Source organism: Pogoniulus pusillus, chromosome 30 (genome assembly GCF_015220805.1).
Source record: "Pogoniulus pusillus isolate bPogPus1 chromosome 30, bPogPus1.pri, whole genome shotgun sequence".
NCBI lineage: Eukaryota > Metazoa > Chordata > Aves > Piciformes > Lybiidae > Pogoniulus > Pogoniulus pusillus.
The window spans coordinates 10,167,585-10,191,168 of NC_087293.1; the positions used below are offsets into that span (position 1 = coordinate 10,167,585).

The 23,584-nt window shown below is 50.8% G+C and overlaps 1 protein-coding gene across 1 annotated transcript; it reads left to right on the forward strand.

Moving 5' to 3' along the window:
* The first annotated feature begins 2,147 nt into the window (after positions 1 to 2,147).
* Positions 2,148 to 22,104, forward strand: CFAP251 (cilia and flagella associated protein 251). Its single transcript, XM_064169051.1, has 20 exons — positions 2,148 to 2,405; positions 2,530 to 2,670; positions 3,009 to 3,118; positions 3,547 to 3,655; positions 4,601 to 4,681; positions 5,144 to 5,221; positions 5,523 to 5,567; positions 5,908 to 6,116; positions 6,696 to 6,872; positions 8,675 to 8,922; positions 9,011 to 9,159; positions 10,155 to 10,328; positions 10,640 to 10,824; positions 11,314 to 11,428; positions 11,610 to 11,773; positions 14,590 to 14,680; positions 14,891 to 15,034; positions 17,744 to 17,972; positions 20,269 to 20,370; positions 21,244 to 22,104. The coding sequence occupies exons 1-20, from the start codon at positions 2,148 to 2,150 to the stop codon at positions 21,366 to 21,368; spliced, it is 2,934 nt and encodes a 977-aa protein (XP_064025121.1). The 3' UTR covers positions 21,369 to 22,104.
* Positions 22,105 to 23,584: the final 1,480 nt, after the last annotated feature.

Consider the following 23,584-nt stretch of genomic DNA (forward strand, 5'->3'; position numbering starts at 1 on the left):
GGGTCCCCTGTGCCAGTGCCAGCCCGGCAGAAAGCTGTGGACAGCAGGGGGACCAGGCAGTGGTTGGAGGCTGTTTTTTCTTGCTTTCACTCTGCCTGTCCTGCTCAGGGGTGCCAAGGGAGCAGAAGTGCCCACAACGCTCTGTGGAGTGGCATCAGGTAAAGATCCCTCATCCTTCCCTCGGTCCCGAAGGAGTTTGGTGACACCAAAAGGGACTGCTACAGCCACAAGCGGGATTTAGGCTTGGGCAGGGTGAAGGGCTGAGTATCCCCGGGCGCCAGCAGGTTCTGGTGTTGGGCAGGGGGCCAGCACTGGGTGAGGCGAGTGCCACCTTCTCCCGGCACAGCTCTGCAGCTGCCGCTGGCGGCCGCCGGCGCAGCCGTTGCCTGGGAACGGCAGTTGGAGGCCAACAGAAGCTGGAGCCGGTGTGCGGTGAGCGGGGCGGTCTCCGGAGGGGTCCCTCAGGGCAGGGGGAGGGTAGGACATCTGCGGGGGGCACCAAGGCCTGGAGGGGGTTTGCACTGACCTCAGTGAGACCTGTGGGGCCACGGCTGTCCCCAGGCAGACTTCTCCCTACTGGAGAGGAGTTTTTTCCTGGGGCCTCCTTCTCATCCGAGCTCTTTGTGTGTTGGCTGAAACCCGGACCGTGAAGCCAGAGATAAACCAGCTGCTACCCAAGAGCAGGGACAGTGACAAAGCCTTGTCTGAGGGGACGTGCCCGTGCCTGGCATGGTGTGCAGGCAGATGGGAAGGGACCCTGACCTCAGCTGGCGTAACCTGGGCTCCACTGGGCTTGCTTGTGCTCAGTGGGATTGTGACTGGAGCTGAGAAGGTGCTCTGGGACCTCTTTCCCAGCTTCATAATTCCCCTTTCTGGCCGTGCCAAATTCCAGATCACTGCACAGCCAAATCCTGGTAGGGCTAAATGTATTTCAGGGCATCCTCACACCGCAGCTGATGGACAGTTCATATGAAGTGGCATCAGAGGCAAGAGCAGGAGTAAGCAGCAAGCTCAAGGAGACCTCCCCGCATGGACAGACAGCAGGTGAGGGCAGCACCACAGCAAGTCCTGCCTGACATAACAGCTGTGAGCAGGTCCTGCTGGAAGCAGAGCCCCTGGCTCTGTGCAGTCTCAGGCCAGCCATAAGGTGCTGCTGAGCACCTGAGCTGCCTGAGAGCCGCCTGAGCAGGAGAGCTCCTGGCCTTGTCCTTGTGCTGAATGAAACTTTATCTCACCTCCCTTGGAAACAGACACTTGTCCAAAGGAAGCTTCTTTCCTGCATGAAAGCTTCCTCTGGGAAACGAAGGAGCCCCATGGGCGAGACAGAAGCTGGTGTGGATCTCAAGACCAGGATGAAGTGGCCACTGCTTAGACTAGGGAAAGGTCTGAATGGAGACTGCTGTGAGCCCTGACTTCCCCAGGGCTATTCAATACATCTATTAACAGGCTGGTGAGGGGCTGAGGAAGGCAGTGGTGGGATTTTTACTCTCACTTTCCATTTGCTTCCAGGCAGGAGATACTGGCAGCAGAGCTGGGCTTGCTGCAGAGCCCTTAGTGACCATTCCAGTCCCTGGACCCAGTTCCCCTGTTTTTAACCTCGATTTACTGTCCCTCCCTCTCCAACCCGAGACCATGAACCCAGCTGCAGCAGCCAATAACTGTTGCATGGGTCAGAGTCAGGGGATGGACAGCCAGACCTTCTGCCTTCAAAAGACGTGTAGGTTAGCTCTGGAGGAGAAACTTGAGCATCTCAGCCTGGGTGACTAGGAGAGGCGCTGGTGTGAGACATGGGATGTTTGTGGAGGTGCAAAGAGGGAAAGATTAGGTGTCCAGAAAGACAAGTCACAGCTGGTGGAAAACTTCCCCTTAGTACAAAACCATAGGCAGCTCAGGAGCAGAGATGTATCCTGATGTTGGAGTCTGCTCTGAAAGTGATGTAGGTTGTAACTGAGATGTGTTGAGCTGTATTTCCACTGACTCTGAACCAAGCTAGGAGTCAGTATCCACCAAACTTTCTCTCTCTTTCCAAGGATCCCCTTGCTGCTGCTAAAGAAAAGGAAGGGGCACCAGAGGATGCTGGAGCAGGTGCACTGTTTCATCCTTCAGGGATGCCCACCATGCCCACCACCTGGGCTGGGAGGCAAGACATGACTGCATTGAGGAATGCCCTAGGAGAAGAGACTGTTGGGACAACACACTTGGATGGTGCTGGATCTCCTGAACAGCCTCCAGCATTTCCTGAGCCCATGGGGGCCTTTTCCAGCCCTCGCTCAGGCCTCAGGGAGCAGGGAACACAGCAGAGAAATGGGGAGGATGATGAGTGTGATGGCTCTGCCAGCTTGGTGTGGGCAGCCACGCCAGGGATGCTCTTCCAGGAGGACAGGCAGACCAGCCTTCACCCTCTTGTGAGTATCAGTGAGCATGGTGCTGGCACTCCTGCCCAGCTTTCTCTCATTCCCCAAAGACTTTTTGTGGCTTTTTTGTCCCAGCTTCTAAGTGCAAGGGACAAAAGCTCTGTCTCACCCACAGAGCTTGTCCTGGGTGTTGGGCTACAACAGCAGCCTGGCAGTGCACAGCCTGATGGATGGGGAAGACCAGGTCCTCCTGTATGTCTCTTCTCACACTGTGGTCATCTATGACATCCTGAAGAACAGGCAGCACCACTTGCAGGTCTGACATGCAGCCCATGTGTCTCCTTCATCTCCCTTTCCCCAAACTCTCTTCTGTCTCTTTTCTCAGTGTCTTGTGCTTAGAGGTCCCCCAGTAGTGAACTGAGGAGCAAAGAAGGCTTCATTTTACACAGTTTCTGCTTGGAGAGCTACAGCCAGTGCAAGGCAGAAGAATAGGGTGATGCGCTTGGAAGAGCCTGTGAAAAGTGGGATGCAGGAGTTGGGCCAGAAGGATGACAGCGGAGGAGGGGAGCTCATGAGCAGAGCAGTTTGACAATCACTGTAAATACCCTCCAGGTCTGGAGCCTCTGTGACGCTTTGCTGCTTCTCTTTCCCCAGGGCCACACAAATGTCATCTCCTGCCTGTGTGTGAGTGAAGACAGACGCTGGGTTGCAACTGCCGACAGAGGGCCAGACGCTCTGATTGTCGTGTGGGACTCCTTCTCCGGGTAAGCTTCCAGGAACCTCCTCTTTGGGTACCTCCTGTGTCTGGTAAATCATTAGGACTCACTGTCCTCATCTGAGAGTGGAACAGGTGAAACATGGGGATGGGGTAAAGTAGCACATGAGCCAAAACAGCTGAGGGCTTCATCATTCTTCTATCACCCACACCCACAGGACACTGAGGTGGGGCTGAGCTCTCCCAGGCTAAGCACATCATGTCTCCAGGCTATAGCACTGATCTTAGAAGATCACTCCTGTGTCGTTTCTCCCAGCCATTTACCTGGGAGGAAGGGATGGCTCTTCCTATGGCAGATCTGCTGTCTGCAGACTCCTCTCCATGCAGACCTGGGGGGCCTGTGCCACAGATTTTGCCAGGCAGTTGCCTTGAACCCCTTTTGCTGCCGCGAGAGCTCACGAGGACTTTGTTCCGTAGGATACCTGTGCGCACCATCTTTGAGAGCCATCCCAAGGATGGGGTCAGTGCCATTGCTATTTCTCACGACACCAAGTATTTGGCAACCATTAGTGCTGGTGCAGTGCAGGTAAAGAAAATATCTCCTCGTAGAACCACAGAGCTGCTGGGGTTGGGAGAGAATTTTGGGATGATAAAGTCAACCACTCACCTAGAGCTTGCAATCCTGCCACTGCTGCTAAACCACGGCCGCTAAACCGTGTCTAAACACCGCTCCCCTAAATACCTCTAGGGACAGTGACTCCACCACCTCCCTGGGCAGCCTGTTCCAATGTTTAATAGTTCTTTCTGTGGGTATTTTTTTCCTAATATATAACCTGAACCTGGCACAACTTCAGGCTGCTTCCTCTTGTCACTTGTTGCATGTGAGCAGAAACCAACACCCACCTTGCTCCAACCTCTTTTCAGGGAGTTGTAGAGGACAATAAGGTCTCTCCCCAATCCTCTTCTTCTGAAGACTAAGCAACTCCAGTTCTGTCAAGCATTCCTTATAAGACTTGTGTTCAAGGTTCTTCAGCTTGGTCACTCTTCTTTGGACATGCCCCAGCTCCCTGATGTCTCTCTGGTACCAAGGGTCCCTGAGCTGAACACAGTATTTGAGATGTGGCCTCACCAGATTGTCTTCCATGGCTTTGTTTGATAAATCCCTGGAAGCTTTACCTAGTGCAGACAAGGGGATGGAGAAAGCAGAAGAGAGTGAGTTTACAGAGTGATGGCTTATCTTATCTGAGCAATTGGAAGATAGACCTGGGTTTCACTGAAGTGAATGTTGTGGAGTTGAGAAAATGGATCTGAAGTTGGGATCAAAGCTTTTGTCTCCTCTGTGCTTTCACTGAAGCAATCTCTGGCATTGTTTCCTGAAATGAAGCTCTCTGTTGCCATGCCATGCTGGGTTGGTCCTGCTGCAGTTCTTTATGCCTCACCATCCCCTGCAGCTGGAGGGAATGGGCTCCACCTGATTTCCCCAGGCTCCCAGAAACCCATGAATGTCCCTTGGTTTTCCCTTCTCTACCAGAGAGTTTGTGTTTGGGAGTGGACGTCGCCCGTGGAGAAACCTGTGTGCAGCACAGAGCTGAGGCCTGAGTTTGGGCATCAGGTGAGTGACTATGGCTGAGGGGCTTAGAGGAGTGTGACTGGGCTGGACTGGTCAGCTCTGTCCTCACCTGCTCCCTGCCTGCACCTCCAAGCCCCCATCGAGCACGAGACTGCTGGCAGATGCTGGCTGGCAGTGCTGCACCCCAATGCAGTGGAGCATTCCAGGGTCATTAGTGCTGCTCCTCTGCTGCCTGACAGGCATGGATGTGGAGAGGACCCTGGAGGGATGTCCTTCACTGCAGTCCTGGCACCAGCCAGGGCTCATGGCAGGAAAAGCCTGCGGCCATGCTGGCTTGTCCCCACTCACACAGCTCTGGTGTTTCAAAGGGAAATCTGGGCTCTATTTTCAGTTCAGGGCAGGCACTGCAATGGGTTTTGGACAAAGCAGATGTTCTGCACGAAGGGGTAGGCACAAGGCATTTCTCAGCTTGGCATTAATGCAGTTCTCACGTTTTAATTTCAGGATTATGTAATTTTTAACCCTCAAAATCCCTGTGAGTTTGTCAGCAACAGCAAAACCCAGGTGATATTTTACCTGTGGGTAAGTAGGGATGTGGGAAGCTGTGTTTCTGGTGCCAAAAGTACTCCCAGGGGGTTGGGAGGTGGCATGGGAGGCTGCACACTAGCAAGATAGCATCCAGTCAGCAGCTCCTGGGAGAGGAGTGGATGGTGGGAGGGTGTTTAGTGCTTTGTGGAAGTTCTCAGAGTCTCCCTGCCCCAGCAGACCTATTTTGGCCACCACAGTGTGGTGCCAGTGTCCAGATGATGGGGAGGTTACTTGGTGGCACTGCAGAGCATGGCTCCAAAACGCTTGTCTTGAATGTTTTTTCTGCTTTCCCCAGGGTGATGCTGGTTTGCATTATGGAGCACCAGTCCTGAACAGACAGGTGAGTGCAGTGGGGTGAGTGCAGGAGGTGCCACACCATGTCACCTTCCTGGCTTTGGTCCTGGCAGCAGCACTGTCCCTTCCCATCCCCTTAAGCAAAACCAGCAACCATGTCCCCAGTCTGGCCTCAGTCTCCTAAAGGGACAAGCCAGGATTGCCTGAGGGCAAGAGGGGCTCTGTCTTCCAGACATGCCCCAAAACACCTTCTCCTAGGGCTCTTGCCTCTGATGGTCCTGTCACGGGACGGGGAGGGAATGACATACGAGAGACCGAGCAGAAAGCTCTGTGCTCGATGGGGGAACAGCCGGGAGCAATGCGTGGCTTCATCACTCTCTCTGCAGACCTTCCACAGCGTGGTGGGACACTTCAGCCAGTCAGCTTTTCATGTGAGCGCCTCGCAAGCTCTGAGCGGCACCTCGGCCGGGAAGCTGGTGGTGTGGGACACTGCCGGGCCCCCCGAGCAGCCCCGGGCCGGGCCGCACCGCGTCAGGGCCGCCAAGCTGGTGCCTATGCAGAAGGACAGCATCACTGTGCTCCAGGCGCTTGCGAGGTACCAGCAAGGCAGTTTCCAGCAGTGCCAGCCCTCAGACATGCCAGTCGCAGGGATGGCAGAGCTCATGCTGGCCAGCCGCAGCCGAGCGCTGCTGCGTTTAGTCGCTCGGCAGCACGCAAGGAGCGGGGACGTTCGCGCAGCCGCTGGGTTGTGAGCCGCTGCTCTGCCTTCCTCCAGCGACGGATTTGGCTGAGGGGAAAAAGGCTGACAGCTCCTGTTAGTGTGCCCCCAGCCCTGCTGGCGTGGCGCAGACGCGGGGCTGGCCACGGTCACTCGGGACGGTGGATGAGTCTTGCTCAGCCTCCTGGCTCTTACCGGCAGAGGGAGCAGACAGCCACCAAACGCCGCGGCAGCCCCGGGGACCGCGCAGGGGACACTGCAGCGTCGCAGCAAAGCCTGGCGGGTTCTGCTCAGTCCTGGTCTTTCTGCCCGCACACCTGCGCGGGGCTGTTTCTCGTGCACTTGGGCAGAGGACAGGGAAAGAGCAAGAGATCTGCTCCTGCCCAAGGATGCTACCCAGGGAGAGGCTGGGAGCTCGCAGTGGTGTGTTGATCGAAAGCTTTCCCTTCCTTCCAGCTGCATAGTGACAGGTGATGTGAAAGGTCAGGTCAAATTCTACAACGGGCAGCTGCAGCTCCTCAGCTGTTACAGCCACAGTGAAGTGGGTCCCATTCGGTCCATCTCCTTCTCCAAAACCTCTCCTGATGCCTCCCCAACCTGCTCTGCCTCCAGCAGCCAGCCCTTTGTCACCAGGTGAGTGTCCCTTTATGAATCCAGATCTTCTCCTGCCTTTACTCTGAAGATTGAAAGATGGTTAGCTGAAAGCTTCCCCACGGGCTTCTGCATTGGCTGCAGCAGGTTTCAATCCCATACTCAGGCTTCCAGGCAGGACAGGGAAGCAGAGGAGAGATTGTGCCTCTTTATTCCCATTCTCTGCAGATTTCCCCACTGGGGATTTGCCTCACCTGCCTACCAGAGACAAGCAAGGGGATGTCTCCTGGGCAGCTCCTGTTTGCCTACACAGCTCCCAAGCATCTCCCAGAAGCTATCAAAACCCAAGTGGGCTACAGCACATCCTAAATTCTGAACTCAATGTGTTGCCTTGCTGCAGGCAAGAGAAGTAGGGATGGAGGTGATCAGCTAGTCCTGGAGTGTGCAGCTTCTCTGTGATGTACCCAGGGCACCAGGCTGTGCTATTGTCCAGCCTCTGACTCCTGCTGGACCCCTTAATCCCCCCCTCTTAAACTCCTCCCATGGATGGCTCTTTCCAGTTAGATTTTACCATGGCTGGAGGAGCTAATCGGGGCAGTGGTAGTGCAGGGATGGCCCCAGTGGTGATGGCACCAGTGCTGGATTGTACTGCATTGACTCCAGAGCCTGGGACAGTCCTAGTCTGGTCACTGGCCTTTCTCTGCCCCTCTGCGTGATGTAGCTGTGCCTGAGGATTTGTGGGAAGTCTGCAAGCCAGATGAAGCTCTTCTGTGGCTCAATCCAGCCTGCAAACCGTATGTTTGCCACTCCTGTTAGGGCTCTCCTGGCAATGCCCATCCTTAGCTGCACGTGTTTTCCAAAGAGCTGTCCATGTGGGACAGATTCCTTCCCAGCCTGGAGAAGTGCCCTGGGGAACGGGTTGGTTTTGTCTGTTGATCTCTCTTGTTTCTTCCCTCTTCCTGGGTTGCTGCTGCAGCTTCTGTTGCTCAGGCAGCACAAAAGCAGAAAAACAAACAGGAAGCCTTGAGTCTGCTTGTCTCACCAGGCTGGTGGGAGCAGGTGTGGCTGAAGAGCCCAGATAGGGCATGCAAGAGGTGCAGCATCCTTCAGTGCCTGGGCCAGATGTGCGTAAAGCAACGGCTGTCATGGGCCAGCTGGCAAAGAGGCTGCTGTCCCCCCGCTCATGTTGTCCACACAGTGCAGCCACACACATCTGTCTGCACAGCTCTGAGACTGCAGAGTGGTCCTCTCTTGACCCTATGACTGGGCCCAGGCTCTGAGGCCTCAGGCAGCCTGGCAGCTCCTCATATTGGTTCTGTAGCATGCATAACTGCTGAGAAGTCTGATCACACACCACCAGCTCTGCAGTGGGACCTCTTCGCCATGTTCCATTTGGCACAGCTGAGTGAGCAGCCAGGCAGCCGCTCTGTCTGCAGCGCGGGGCTGCAACTGTCCTCTGACCTTGTCCCTGACGGCGCAGTCAACGTGGAGCCACTGACAATGGTGGCAAGGAGACAAGTGAAAAGGCTATTCAGAATATCTTCAATTGCTCATTTGTCTGTCTCACACACCAGTGACTTGCAAATGGCCAAAGCTACCCAGATGTCGTTCATCTTCTGGCTTGCCTACCCAAGTAGAAAATGGAACCAGATCCAGTGTCTTCCTGTGGAGATTTAGCAGGTCATGAATGCAAAGTGCCACCTGCCTTCCAGGTCAACAGGTGTCTGCATACTGTGTATCACAAAATATAACTGATTGTCCAACTATGTTGCCAAAAAGAGGCTTGGAGGGACCTGAGCCAGCTAGTCTGATTCATCAAATTCTGTTTCCCTCGCACTAAACAGGAACTTCATCCTTTCAACTTCTGATGCAACGGTGCTCCATGTTGCAACAGACAGGACAAAGCTTGAAAGAGTCATGGAAGAGGCAAAGGAAGCTGTGAATGCCATCACCTGCCACCCCCGGCAGGCATGTGTGGCTGTGGGGAGTCGCTGTGGGCTGCTGCGGCTGTGGGACTATCAGCAGAACAAGTACCTCATTAGCAGGATCTTCACTGCGGGGGGCATCCAGTGCTTGTCCTATGACCCTGAAGGTATCTTGGCCTCACGACCTCCCCATGTGCCAAGCTCTGGGCTGCCCAGAAGGAGCGAGCATGCCCTGAGCCTTTTCTGGCATTGCAGGTTATTTTCTGGCTGCTGGTTGCACAGATGGAAGCGTTTACATCCTTGATGCTATTTCCCTTCTGTCCAGCTGCAAAGAGCTCAAGTTCTCACATGGTCCTGTGACTCACATCAGCTTCTCTCATGATTCAGAGTACCTTGCAACTGCTGTAAGTTTGGTTTTTTGCTCTTGGTCCTTTACATGTGCTGATCGTGGTGCAGATCCTGGTGGGACTGGGAATTGCTGTGAGGCACAGCAGAGCAAGCAGTTTGGAGAACTGTTCTATTCCCTGGGCCTTCGTGACTCTGAAATGCTTTTCCTGGCTTGAAGAGCCTCTGCAAACACGTCACCAGTCACAGCCGCTCTGCAGACCGCTGCTGGCAGTGTCCCAGTGCTAGCTTTAGTGACAAGCCTTAGCTCTGCACCCATCTGTACGAAGGGCTGGAGCAGGGATTTCCTCTTGGCTGATACACACAAGGAGGGAGTTGGTCCAACATCTTGGTGCAGAAGTGTTGAGGCAGCACTGAAGCAGTTTGGTGGAGAAGTTGTAGCAGCTGGTGATGATAGGACAAGGGGCAATGGGTTTAAACTGCAAGAGATGTAAAGAAGCAGCTCTTCACTGCAAGGGTGGTGAGGCACTGGAACAGGTTGCCCAGAGATGTGGTAGATGTCCCATCCATGGGAGTGTTCAGGACCAGGCATTGTCTAGTGGCATTGTCCCTGCCCATGGCACAGGGGTTGAAATAGATGGGTTTTAAGGACCTTTCTGAATCAAACCACTGTATGATGCTACAGTCTGTACAAAGAAAATGATTCACCCTTCATGCATGGATGCCAGGGTAGTTGGGCAACTTCCTTGTGATTTTTGTGGTGTTGCTGAACTCAATTTACTCCCTTTGCTTTGAGAGCACAGTGAGGAATTAATTCCAGCCAGCCAGGATGCTCTGGCCAGGCTGAGGATCTCTGCAGTGCTGCCTTTGGAGGCAGGTGTCCAAATCTCCTGAGCTGATGTTTTATCCTGGCTGTAGTTCTGACCCTCCTGGTGGGACTCACAAAACTTAGAGGGACGAGCTAAGCTCAGAGAGGGGGTACAGAGCTGCTCACTGCCTGCTAGAGGATGTGTGTGTGAATTGTAGCTGGTTGACCTTTGTGCCATCATTCCAGGATGAGAAATACTCAGTGATTGTTTACAAAAGAGTTCTGCAAAATGGGAGTGGGTGCTGGGAGCACCTAGCAGGGCTGCACTCCCACTACAAACCCATCCGGAGCATCCTCTTTGGGATCCAGCTAGACAGCAACGAGCCCAGACTCCTGAGCCTTGGGGAGGACCGGCAGCTGGTAGGTCATTGTGAAAGTACAATGGGCAGGGGAGCTCTGTGGTAAAATTTGGGGAGTGGGCAAGGGCATTGAAGGGAGGTTCAGTCTTTGGTTCCGCAGCTCCTAGCCCTCTCCCCAGCAGTTCTGTCACAGAGAGTTGTTTCTCACTGCAGTCTCAGGGCAGATCTGGCCAGAGTTCAGGGCTGAGGCTCTGCTGTTGTAGGCTGCCCTCCCTGTCTGCTGCAAGAGATACTGGATCCAGTTAATCTGGAAGGTTCAAGGTGCTGGCAGACCACATGGGGGTTAACTGTGTTTCTTTGTCTTCCCTCCAGATTGAATATGACCTGAAAAGCAGCAACAAGGACCACTTAGTGGTCTTGCATAGGGACCGGGTGGAACAGATTGCTGTGCCCCTGTGCTTGGCCTGGTACCCACAGCTCAGCACTGAGTCCTTCATTCTCACTGCCAACAACTGCTACAAATTGAAGCTCTACAACACAACAACCAAAATGTGCAGGTAGAGGACAGATTCAGGCCTACCACTGCCTGGAAGTCCTATCCTTCCTTTGCATTCTTTGCCTAATGCCTGCCCTCCTCCCAGCCATGACTGTGTGTTTGCCCATACATGGTGCAGATCTCCAGGTCCACAGAGTGCTCCCTTTTTGTGTCCATTAGTGTGTCATCTAATAAGGTTGTGGCTGCAGCTGGTTCTTGGTCTGCCCACCATGTTAAACTTGAGATGCAGCAGTTGGACTTCAGATCAAAAATAAGGAGCCCACATGAGCAAAGCACAATGACTGAAGGATCCCTGAGCACTAAACTCCTCTCTTAGCTTCAATGTGGTCCTTTCTGGCCAGGGACTCAGTCCTATCATGTCCTCTTAGCCAGCAGCACAAAGCCTTTGCACCCACCACAATGCCCTGTATCTACCCAACCTTGTGCATGGCAGCCATTCAAAGAGAGAAAATAGATTGAATGAATGGATGAAAATGTTGTTTGCCTTTAGAAAGACCCTCTTGGGACCAACCCTTGGCTCCCCTCTGGAGAAGATACAAATCCTCCCAGGAACAAACACTGCGGACCCCCAGAAACACTATCTGGCATACATTACAAAGGACAAGGTATGGAGCTGCACACTTGTAGAGTCTCCCACCTGTAGAGGTGGTGGCCTCTGGGGAAATTTCACTGCAAACAACACCATGCCTAGGCTGTTGCCGCCTGAGAGCTGAGCAAGCTCTCAGGAGAAGGATGCAGCCCTCTCCCAGAGCCTTTAGCCCTCCCAGATTCCTCCTTTCCTTACAGGTGGGTTTGCAGATTTTGCCTGTAGACGGCAACCCTCACAAGTCCTCAGCCTTTGTTTGCCACCCAGATGGTGTCTCTGACCTTGCCACCTCCTTTGATGGACGCTACATCTTTACAGCAGGGGGGAATGACTGCACTGTTATGAAATGGGAGGTCAATGTAAAGTGAGTACCACAGGAAGGAGAAAGGAATCTTGTTACAGCTTTCCGCAGCTGCTTAGCCAACGCAGCTGAAGCAGACGTTCCTTAGCATTCACACTGAGAATGGGGCTTTTGTCCTCAAAGGTCTCTGTTTGTGTCCAGAGGAGTCAGAGCCAGGTCTCCCAGCAATTTCTGTGCTTATCCTGGTGTACAGGGCTGTGCTGCACAAGGAGTGTTTCTCTGTAAGGGTCTCTTGAGCACAGGTCCTTTGGGCACCGATGACAAAGCTCTGCAGCTTCAGTCTTCCTTCACAAGACCAGGCCATCAAATCTCACCTGTCAAGGAGGGTCATGGGGTGAAGGACAGATCCCAGCATTCATGCAAGCAGGAGAGCCACCAGTTACTGAGAGGAGCATGAGTGGAGACTGGAAGCATCTTTGCTCAGCCCTGGGGGTTTCCAGCTCCTGGGCACTTGGCCTGAAACTAGATTTATTAATGCTGGAGACACATGCCCTGTGTTCACACGGGGTCTCAAAAGCCCTACCTCAGCACCTATAGAAAGCTCAGCATGGTGGCCATGTGCCATGTGAGAGATGGCAGCAGGGCAGTGGGGTCAGCCTAGATTGCAACAGACCTGTCAGGGCCCAGGCAGCTCTTTGGAGCAGCAGCTGAAACAGGAGGGACACAGTTTTGGGAGGGCTTTGCTCCCCTTTATGTGATGCAGCAACATAGTCGACAGGGGATGTGACACCAGCAGACCTTGCAGGCAATGGCCATAGTGCCTATAAATTATCCCAGTCTGGAAAACGTTCCCCAAATGGTGGGAAGTTGAGCAGAGGATTTTTGGGTCCTTGTGAGGGCCTGGGCTGTGTGGCTCGGGTTTGTCAGGCTTAAGCAGAGGATTAGAGGAGCTGCACTGGCTGCAGGAGAAGCGTACAGGGTGGCTGGTGAAACAAAAGTGTCTGCTCTCCAAATGGGATAGCCCAGCATTTACTAGGAAATCCCCCCTGCATTTGAAGACTGGATTTAGGACAAGCCACCTTAATCCCATGAAGCTTTGCTTACATGACTAAATGGTCTGCAGTGAATGGGGTGGCTGGAGGAGTGAAGGCTGCTTTTGCAAATGAGGATTTCCAGGCTCTGGCCTGGAGCGCTGATGATAAACCTTGCCAGGTTTCTTCTGCCGTTCTCTGCAAGTGTGCCATTGCCCTCTGCCAGCTCCCTTGGGCAGCAGTGGCAGGCAGGTAAGGTGGCAAAGGCAGGGTATGTATTTTGGTTTCTTTGCATGTCAAGGACCGAAGCTGCTTGCTGCAATGCACATGCAGGGCACAGGGCTCTGCCCTTGTGAGAGTGGCTGCCCACACCTGATAGATGCACAAGTACATCAAAAGGAAGCTGCAGAACTGCCAGGCCAGCATGGGGCAACTTCACCTTCACACTTCAGGGGCTGCAAAGAGAGCTTAGCTTGTGTCAGAGCTAGAAAAGATAGAGTGGTGTGGTCTCTGTTGGTCTGTGGCTGGGACACTTTTCCTGCATGTCACCCTTCTTGCATAGAGCACATCTCCTGGTTTCTGGCAGATTAACCCCACAGGAGCTGGCTTTTTGCCCTCTGTCCTATTTTTGCCTTTTGGAGCACATCTGTGCTTCTCACCTTCCTTAGGACAAAGATTTTGTGGTTAGGACATTCACTGGTTGGGCATAAAACATTCCTTGCAGGTACTGCTCGCTCAAAGGAAAGCCCAAAGGGTGCTGAGCCAGCTCACCTTCATGTGCCAGAACAAAGGAAATCTGGGTGGAAAAGCAAAGGGCTTATTTATTTTCTTTTCCACTTTGTGTGGCTTAAGCAGTCGGGGGTCAGAGTAAGCAACATTTTAAGGAAGGCATTAGAATATAAATGATTCTTCTTTATAATGGTTGGCCCAGGTCCAGGCAGTGTTTGGATTTCCATGTAATTTGTTTTCAGAGTGAAGCTCTTGATGAACTAATTATCATTTTATTGCTGCTTCTGGCATCTTGTGCATCTCCACCGTGTTTAATACCCAAGTAACTTAATTATGAAAAAAGCATGAAGCTTGCAAAAAAAAAAACCCCAGTGGCAGCAGCACTCGAGAGGTGTGCGTGAAAGCTGCAGCCTCGCTGCCAGGCGTGGGGTGTGATGTGGCGGTGTTATGCCATGATGCTACTACCAGGCTTGCTTTCCTCTTTCATCTGCACAAGCTGAACAGATTCTTTTGGCTCCAACTGCCTATGAAATTGAAACAAAGAGGTGGCACTGAGGTGCTTTCAGTTTGATGTAGACTGCACCTGCGATGCAGTCACCCGCCACAGCTGAGGAAGCAGAGTAGTGGTTTGCACTGAGTTATTGGGGAGGAATGTGTTAGATCAGGGAATGGGGAGCTTAGGTTTGTGTGGTTTACTGCAAAGACCAAGCCCCAGCCCTCTCTGCATGTTCAAAATGCTGATCTAGCTAATTCATCTCCTTCAGTGTCTCTATAAGGAATCAGAAAAGCTAAATGCCAGACACCAAGCTCAAGTCCATGGAAAAGCTCCTGGCTCCCAGCCCTGTGCTCATTCCATTAAACAAGAGGACCATTCACTAATAATTAATTCCCACACTGTGCTATTGTATGTAAAACCTGGGTATGAAATATGCTGTAGAAGTGCAGGCTGGTGACAAAAGAGCACACAGCTCAAGACAGTGCTTTCCTTTCCTCAATTCTGAGGCCCAGGGATTTTATTTATTTATTGAAAGTGTCTGTGAACAATGACTAGAGAGGGAAATGTGAAATCTCTCCTTACATGAACCCTTCCTGTACCATCTTTTCTATGCTTTCTGCCAGTGCCTTGGATGCTGCTGCTTCCCTGGGTGGGGAGGACTTGATCCCATTCTACAACCTACTGGATGGTGGCAGAGAAGGTGAATTCTTCAAGGTAATTATGCTCACCACGAGTGCTGCCTGGCAACATCTGACTGGAGTTTAAGATTCATTTATACAAACCTGACATTTCTTTGTATTTTTGTCCAGCTTGCCTCTAACAACAATCTCATTGATGTGCCTGTTAGTAAATCTTAAAAGGAATCTTATCTTCTGTGCTTGCTGGTAACTGAACTTTGCAGTACTCTGTCTGAATGCCTTGCAGGAGCTGGAAGACTATTTTTACTACGCACAGCTGCACCACCACGGTGTGGACACACTGGAGACCAGAGAGGTGTCAACACACATTCCCTTGGAGGAAATTCCTTTTGTCATGAGAGCAATGGGATTTTATCCATCAGAGCAAAAGGTTGGGTAGTTTTTATTGTTGTTACTAAAAGAAAAAAGAACAAGGCTGGTCACGTTTACCAAATGTCATGATGGCCATGTTCTGAGCACTGCCCTGCTGGATGTCTCCAGAGTGTATTTGCTGGCTTTCAGTGTGTGTAACCTGGTCTGCATCAATATAGTCATGGTCAGGAACTGGCTGAAAATTCCTCAAAAAGTAGTGATTCTTTGTTAAAGAGTTGTACAACTGCAAGGGCAGACCGAGAAAACCTGGAGCCTCGTGGTTCAGAAGTGTTCAACAAAAGAGGACCTCAGGGTCTTTTGGAGGTTGGGTGCTCTGCAACCACTGCAGAGCTGGGTTTCTTCAGAAGGTGAACTGGGAAAGTTGGGGAGTAGATCTTCCTTCAGCTCCCAAGGACAGCAGCCTCCAGCTTTCCTAAATCCATAAGCTAAGGTACCTTGTGTGCAGGCAGTGATCCTCTTTGGTCTCACTGTGACTTTTGCTAGTGGCTGAGCTGCTTTGCACGCAGCATAAGGTTGGTGGGCCATTGGCTGAGTCCCTTCAGGCCAGATGGAGACTCAACCAGAGCATCCTATATGTGTTATCAGCATGAGTGGGCATGCCCAGCTCCATGCAATCACTTGTTTGGATATTGACAGAGCCTCTTTTTCTTGTTCTGCCTGTTACTGATGAAAGAATGATTTTAGATGGAGACAGCAGCTTTTATTCCCACTGAACTTAAAGCTCTTTCATAAGTGATAGACTCTGCAAAAACTCTCTCTGAGCTTGCCTTTCAGGTTGCAGCAGTGCAGCTTCCTATCAAACATTTCTCAAGAGCTTTTTCACTTCAAATTTTACAACAAAGACAACTGATTTAATAAGGGTGCTGCTTCTTCCCCTTCCATGGCTGTTCCTACAAGGCAATTTGTATTGTATACAAACCTAATTTGTAATGTTGCAACCTAGCAAAAGGGTAATTAAAGCACACACAAAAAAAAAAAAAAAAAAAAAAAAAAAAAAAAAAAAAAAAAAACCAAGAGAGAGAGAGAGAAAAAATTACTGAATTTGAAGCAAGGAGATTTAAATAACGACCTCTTTGCACCAGCTACAGCCCTTCAACACAGGAGGGGTTCTCCCGAGGGAAGCAGTACCTTGCTGTGCTTCCTTCATCTTTCTGCGGGGGAGGCTGCGCTCATCTCTGCCGTTGTACAGGAGCCCCACAGGCTGCTGCGATGGTGCTGTGAGTCAGTGCCACCCCATCTGCCCAGCCACGCTCTCTGCCAGGAGAGACAGCAGATGGGAGGCAGGACCTTTTGCCATAGCCACCACCTAACAGACTTGCTGTGGTGCCCCAGCAACCAGCAAATGTTCATCTGAGCCAGGACTGCTCTGCCCTTGTGTCAAGCTGTGGTGTTAGCCCCTTGCACTTTGTTAGATCTTTTCCTCAAGTTATTACGTTTTCACCTCCTGGGAACAGAAAGAACATATTCCCTTGGGAAATGCTTCTGGGAGAATAACTGTTAACCCCCCCTGCCCCAAATCAAACTGAAAACAGCATTTTAGGCATGGAAATAGAGGCACTAAGCTGTTGTGCAACCAGGCAACCTACAATCTACTTCTTGAAGCAGCAGGACAGTACTAAAATCCAAAGAAAAAGTTCCTTTCTTTATAGAGCATTTTTAATACAGGAAAAGCAGGAGGGGGAAAAGGCAGCGTGGACTGACCAGCAAAGCTTTGGGGAATTGGTGTTTCTCTTTTGAAGTTCAGTGGGGCTGATATAAAACCTAATCCCAGATCAGCCAGAGCTGAGTGAAAATGACTGCTATTGCCTGGCATGGCATTTGCTACAGGAAAGATGTGAGGCTGAGATTTCCCTCTTTCCTGGGCTTCTTTCAGTGGAAAAACTTGTGACACAAGGACAAAGGCCCAAGGCTGAATGAAAAGTCCTCCCCAGGGAGATCTTGCATCAGCTTCCCTTCCCGGGGAGTCACAGGCTTGGTACACGTTGGCATAAGGAATCCTTCCAGCGTTTCTCTGCTGCTTATGTATCTCCAGAGGGGCTGCCTCTTGGAGCATGAGTACAGTGAAGGCACGGAGCAGATCCTGCCTTTTGGACACACATATGCACAGCTGCTTAGTGAGCTGACTCACAGCACCAGACTTCAGGAAAACCACTGGTATCCAGCACAACCAGTGCTCGTCTGTTTGCCTGAGAGTGATCCATCTGTGCAGGATGTCAGCCTCACTGAGCAGATCTCAGACTTGGGTTGTGCAGTAGCAGAAGTGCACCAGACGCACTCTGGATCTCACGCTGGGCAGGGGGTGTGTGGACTGTGTGCAGGATGGTCACGTCAGACTCATGCATGTACTTATGTAGCAGGGTGCTGCATTTACTGGTTTGTGGTTTGCTTGCCTGCTGTCCCCAGAGTGGAGACACAGCTGTGATGAAAGTACCAGCAGCAGCTGTGAAGTCACCATGTCTCTATTGTAAGAAAACAGAGAAAATACCAAATAACTACATATTTGTTAGCCTCATCTTTGCCTAATTTCATAACAGCAAGTGTGCAATTGTTGGCCATGTCCATCCTCAGCTTGTTACTGGGATACAGCCATAGCATCTGTGGTATCTGTGTGGGCACTATCATGGTACATTGGCACTCATGAGATGGGAAATAGCTCTGATGCTCTTCAAAAACAAACCTTGTAACACTGTCTTGCCTTGATCTTTAGATTGAAGAAATGACAAATGAAGTAAAATTCAGCAAGTATGTGGATACTGGAGAACAAGTGACAAAAATCAATCTGGAGGATTTTATCAAGCTTTATGTAAATCACTGCCCCGCGTTTGGCTTGTCAATGACAGAAATACAACGAGCATTTCAGGTTCTTGGTTATGATAATGAGAATGGAGACAGAGTAATTGACAGAGGAAACTTACTGTTGCTGCTTCAGCGCAGAGGTGAGTTATTCCTTTGCTAATATCAGCTTTATGCCTGCTAGTTCTGCTTTCCATTTCAGAATGTATTCACTGCAGCAAAAAATTAATCTGGAGCTATAGCCTGGTAAGCAGGGCAGGCATGTGGAGCCACCTGTCTTAAGGTTTTAAATTGAAAAATCACATCTATCGTCTCAGCTGCACTTCTTGTACTGCTCTGGAAGCCTCTGCTGGCCTGAGGTAGCTTGTCTGTCAAATAAGGAGCATGGATCTTGGCAAACTATACTCTTCCTCCAGTACAGCCTTATCAGAATCGTTGTTCTCTCTTCCAGTCACAGAGTCTCCAGAAAGGTGGTATAAGACTGAAAAAGAGAGGGATGAGAGAGAAGGGATGAAATTGTTCAGTTCTGGACTGAATCTATGCGTGAAAGACTGAAAAGAAGAGGTAGTTTAGTTCAGCTGAATCAAGGAGAGCCCTGTAAAGATGTGTATAAATGCACTAATTGCCAGTGCTGTAGGAAAGTTACTAACAAACTTGGACTGACTTGCTCCTGTTGTTGGCTTCTACATTTAGTGCAGCTAAGAGTTAAAAGAGGTAAAGGCAAATACTGTTTTACATCGTCACCTGTTCTACATTGTCACCATCAGAGTGGCTTGGACAGATTCACTCCAATATGGGTCAAGAACTGACTGGATGGCCAGGCCCAGAGTGGTGCCACATCCAGTTGGCAGCTGTCACTAGTGGTGTTCCCCAAGGATCAGTGCTGGGCCCAGTCCTGTTTGATATCTTTATTGATGATCTGGACCAGGGATTGAGTCCAGCATCAGTAAGTTTGCAGATGACACCAAGCTAGGAGCAGGTGTGGATCCGTTGGAGGGTAGAAGAGCCCTGCAGAGGGACTTTGACAGGTTGGATGGGTGGGCAGAGGCCAATGGGATGAGATTTAACAAGGCCAAGTGCAGGGTTCTACACTTTGGCCACAGCAACTCCAAGCAGCACTACAGGCTGGGAACAGAGTGGCTGGAGATCAGCCAAGAAGAAAGGGACCTGGGGGTACTGGTAAAGAGTAGCTGAAGATGAGGCAGCAGTGTGCCCAGGTGGCCAGGGGAGCCAATGGCATCCTGGGCTGGCTCAGGAGCAGTGTGGCCAGCAGGACAAGGGAGGTTATTCTGCCCCTGTACTCAGCACTGCTCAGGCCACACCTTGAGTGCTGTGTCCAGTTCTGGGCCCCTCAATTCAAGAGAGATGTTGAGATGCTGGAAGGTGTCCACAGGAGGATGACAAAGCTGTGAGGGGCCTGGAGCACAGCCCTGAGAGGAGAGACTGAGGGAGCTGGGGGTGTGAAGCCTGGAGAAGACTCAGGGCAGACTTCATTGCTGTCTGCAGCTACCTGAAGGGGGATTGTAGGTGGGTGGGGTTGGTCTCTTCTGCCAGGCAACCAGCAACAGAAGAAGGGGACACAGTCTCATGTTGTGCCAGGGGAGGTCTAGGCTGGATGTTAGGAGGAAGTTGTCAGAGAGAGTGATTGGCATTGGAATGGGCTGCCCAGGAGGTGGTGGAGTTGTCATCCCTGGAGGTGTTCAATAAAAGCCTGGATGAGACACTTAGTGTCATGGTCTAATTGATTGGCCAGGGCTGGGTGCTAGGTTGGACTGGATGATCTTGGAGGTCTCTTCCAAAGTGGCTGATTCTATTCTATTCTAAAAACACCTTGCCACGAAGCTCCTTGGAAACCAAAGATTCAATTCACACAGTGTGAGAAAGGTTAGTTGTTTGCACGGATGGTGTGGACGTCCATAAATAGCTACATTGAATAGAACAGTTTCGTAACAGATCTATAACCTTGTGCCTCAGGGCATGAGCCAACCACTAACTGGGAACAAGTGCTATGTCCAGGTTATTCCAAGACACTGCATCAAGACCTTCTGGCACCTTTCTGTATGGAAATGGCTACAGCCATGGACATGGGGCTGCACAGACTGTGGTCAGCCTTATGCTAGGAATTCTGTGGTGGGAGTAGAAGCTCATGTCCTTGCAGGTGCAGTGTAGCCTGAAGAGATGCCTGTATCAGAATCTCTCCTTTTGATAAGTATTTTTGCCCTGAATGCAATATGCATGAACAATTTTCCTTAGGATCAACATTTTCCTGGGTTAGGACCATGTGTTTCGATTCACTATGTGTGTTTATCTCAGAGAAATGGAATCTTCTTTCCAGTTGTCCTCTTTTGTTTGGACACTCTTTGTGTTCAAACTGCTTTCTATCTTTTTCTGTCAATGACACTACATCCCATGAGGCCACTGTTGTTTTCTTGTGTACAGGAGAGCATATGACAGAGGATGAACTGGCACAGTGTCTGACCACCCTGCTGGGCAGGTGTCCTGGGAGAGGAGGATCCAAACTGGATGCTTATGATCCCTCAGGTACTGGATTAGCATTCCACACAGCATAGCAGCAGGATTGCTTCAATTCCCAAACAGAATAATCTAAATTGCAAACTCATTACCCTGTTAGGCCAAGAGCTGTCAAAACTGCTCAGACAGGATTGCAAAACTACTCACAGAGCAGTAAATGTCCCTCGTTGGCACAGCACACGTGCAGCTGAAAACAAATGGGCAACAAAATCTAATTGGGACCTGACAAGATTATACAGAAACTGAAACTGGAAACACACAGGGGAAGGTTTACATGCTGAAGTCCACAGCAAAAAAGAATCATGCAACATAGAAATGACAGTGTTGATTTCATCCAGGCAGCAATGCCCATTGTGAGAGAGCTGTTGATGACCATGTTTGCCTACAATTTGTGTTCCAGTCTAGAACAGAAAATTACAGCACTGAGTCCAGTCAAGTGGCATTGCCCAGTGTAACTGAAACTGCTGGGAAGTGCCATTTTTTGGGTACAATTAATGTCCCAGGCCACACCAATCCCAAACAGCGTTGGGTTAGGGGTTTTGACAACAAACAACATGCGGTGAAGATGCAGCTCCTGAAGTTGCATTGCAAATTGATTTTGAAATGCCTGAGATTCTAAAGTCACAGATTGCCAGAGTATGAAAATTGGCCCCTTGACCCTTCTGAGGCAGAGGTCTACTGCGAAGTGAGACTCACAGCCTCACAAATCCCTGGTACAAACATGTGAAGTATTAATCTAGTAAACCAACACTTTTTCATGATTACTTGATCCATCTTTAAAAGCTTTCCATCTGATTACTGCTGTTTATAAATCTTCCTGATCCGGAAAGCTGTTTTTTACGTTGCTATTGTGTGTTTTGTGTTGTTGTTACTGCTCTCCAGGTGCAGCAGCTTTGATTGAAGAAGAAATTCCAGCAGAAATCACAGCAGAGATCTTCGCTGCTGACATTCTCAGCTTACCCATAGCTGGAAAAAAGAACAGAAAAAAAGAAGAGATGAATCTTTGATTTGTTGAGATACAGAAGCTCTGCTGCCACAAAGTTTTCTTCTGGTTCCTACTTTCCAGTCTCCTCAAATATCTGCAAAATTTTGTGTTTGTTAAAAAGAACAGAGTTTCATATTAATCACACCCTAGAACAAGCCCCTAGTGTAGCATATGCAACAAACCTATGTAGGGAAACACTAGAGTGACTCTAAAGAATGAAGCTGTTGCTGCTGTAGAGTCTTCTTAGGGTGGCCTCCCCATCCTTGATTGTATGTGTACAAAATTCTTAATGAAAAGGTTGGAAGGGACCTCTAAGGTCATCAAGTCAGACCTCTTATCTGCCACCTCTATGTCCAGTAGACCACGTCCTGCAGTGCCACAGCCACTCAGTTGTTTGAACGCCTCCAGGGATGGTGACTCCACCACTTTCCTGGGCAGCCTGTTTCAATGCCTGGCCGCTCTTTCAAGTAAAGAAATTCTTACTGATATCCAACTTAACCTTTCTCTAGTGCTGCTTGAAGACATTATCTCTTGTCCTGTCATTAGCTACTTGAGAGGAGAGGTCATCACTGGTCTTACTACAACCTTGTTTCAGGTAGCTGTAGAAAGCAATAAGGTCTCCTCTCAGCCTCCTCTTCTCCAGCTTAAACAACCCAGCTCACTCAGCCTCCCCTCATAAGCCTCCCTTCACCAGCTTGACTGCCCTTCTCTGCACCCACACCAGCACCTCTATGTCTTTCTTATACTGCTGTGTCCAAAACTGGATAGGCTTTGAATAGGTAAGAATGGATCAGTTCAACAGACCTCTGTAAAGAATGGAATGCTATGTTCTACATCAAAACCAGGTTTACATTTTAGCCTTTGAAACTCAGCTTCTTACTTTCTGAAATCAGTAGGTCCAATTAGCAGTGTAAAACCAGCAGGACAGCATCTGACTGTGTTTGCATAAACAGCATGAGGAGGCTGATATAAGTTGCTGCAGAAAGATCAGTGAAGTGCTGTTGAACACTGCCTCCTTCTTTACGTCATCTTCAGGATCAATTTGAATAATAATACAGATCCTTAAGAAGCATTCCTTTCAGTGGCAAGGTTTTTCAACAGAGCGCTGTTATGTACTGGGAAAGTACCTGCGATTGTACAATTAGTACAAACAGCAAGGTGTGCACTAGATAGAAGTCAGTGAAGGAGGCCAGCAGCACCACGACCAGAGTACATGGGGCATGCAACAAGGAATCACTTTGCATGTAACTCTGCCCATTCATTGAAGATGTCCGTGGACTTCCATGAATCTGTATCCAAGATGCTCCTCTGCTATTTCCATTAAAGTTTCTGAGAAACATTGTAAGAACTAAAAAAAGAAAAAAAGGAAAAGAAGACCCAAACTATCAAAAACCACCAAGGCAAGAAACTGGTCTGCTTATCATTTATTAAGTATCCTGTTTCACGAGGCAGATGTTTTGCCAAACAGGAAGCATCACCAGTCCCCACGTTCAAGGTCTGCACTGAAGTCGCAGCTGGACAGGGTTGTCAGTTATGCCGGCTGTCCCGGCGTCCCCGCACCGAGCTGAGGGCGGGAGGGACGGCTGTGCTGGCGGAGTCCGCCGGAGCTGCTCCGCGACATACAGTGCCAGCGCGCCGCAGGCTCACATCGCCCTGACACCGCCGGGGGCAGGCAAGAGAGAGCTACGGGACCGAACTCTCCGGCGCACGGAGGCTCCGCTGGTTTGCTACCGCGGTTCCAAGGAAACTTCTCAGTGCCAGGGGCAGCCTCACAGCCAGGCGCCCGCGCCCTCCCGTTCCCTTCCCCTCCTCTCGCCCTTCTTCGTCACCCCAGTTTCACGCCCAAAAAAGGACCGAGTCGTCTGAGCCGGCCACGGCGATCGCTGTCCCTTCAGCGTTCGCCACCCCCTACCCATGCCCGTCGTTCCTTCTCAGTGCCCGTCCCACCCGTTGTCCCCTCTCGGCGCCCGTTCCGCCCGCTGTCCCCTTTCAGTGCCCGTCCTCTCCTCAGCGTCTGCTGTTCCCTCTCAGTGCTCGTCCCGCCCGCTCTCCCTCCCATGCCCGCTGTCCCCTTTCAGTGCCCGTCCTCTCCTCAGCGTTTGTTGCCCCCTCTCAGTGCTCGTCCCGCCCGCTCTCCCTCCCATGCCCGCTGTCCCCTTTCAGTGCCCGTCCTCTCCTCAGCGTCTGTTGTCCCCTCTCAGTGCTCGTCCGGCCCGCTCTCCCTCCAATGCCCGCTGT

Coding starts and splice junctions, on each gene's coding strand:
- CFAP251 (XM_064169051.1), top strand. CDS start 2,148: ATGACTGCATTGAGGAATGCCCTAGGAGAAGAGACTGTTGGGACAACA. Junction 3,119..3,546: donor GTGTGGGACTCCTTCTCCGG/GTAAGCTTCCAG, acceptor TTTGTTCCGTAG/GATACCTGTGCGCACCATCT. Junction 20,371..21,243: donor GGATGCTTATGATCCCTCAG/GTACTGGATTAG, acceptor ACTGCTCTCCAG/GTGCAGCAGCTTTGATTGAA.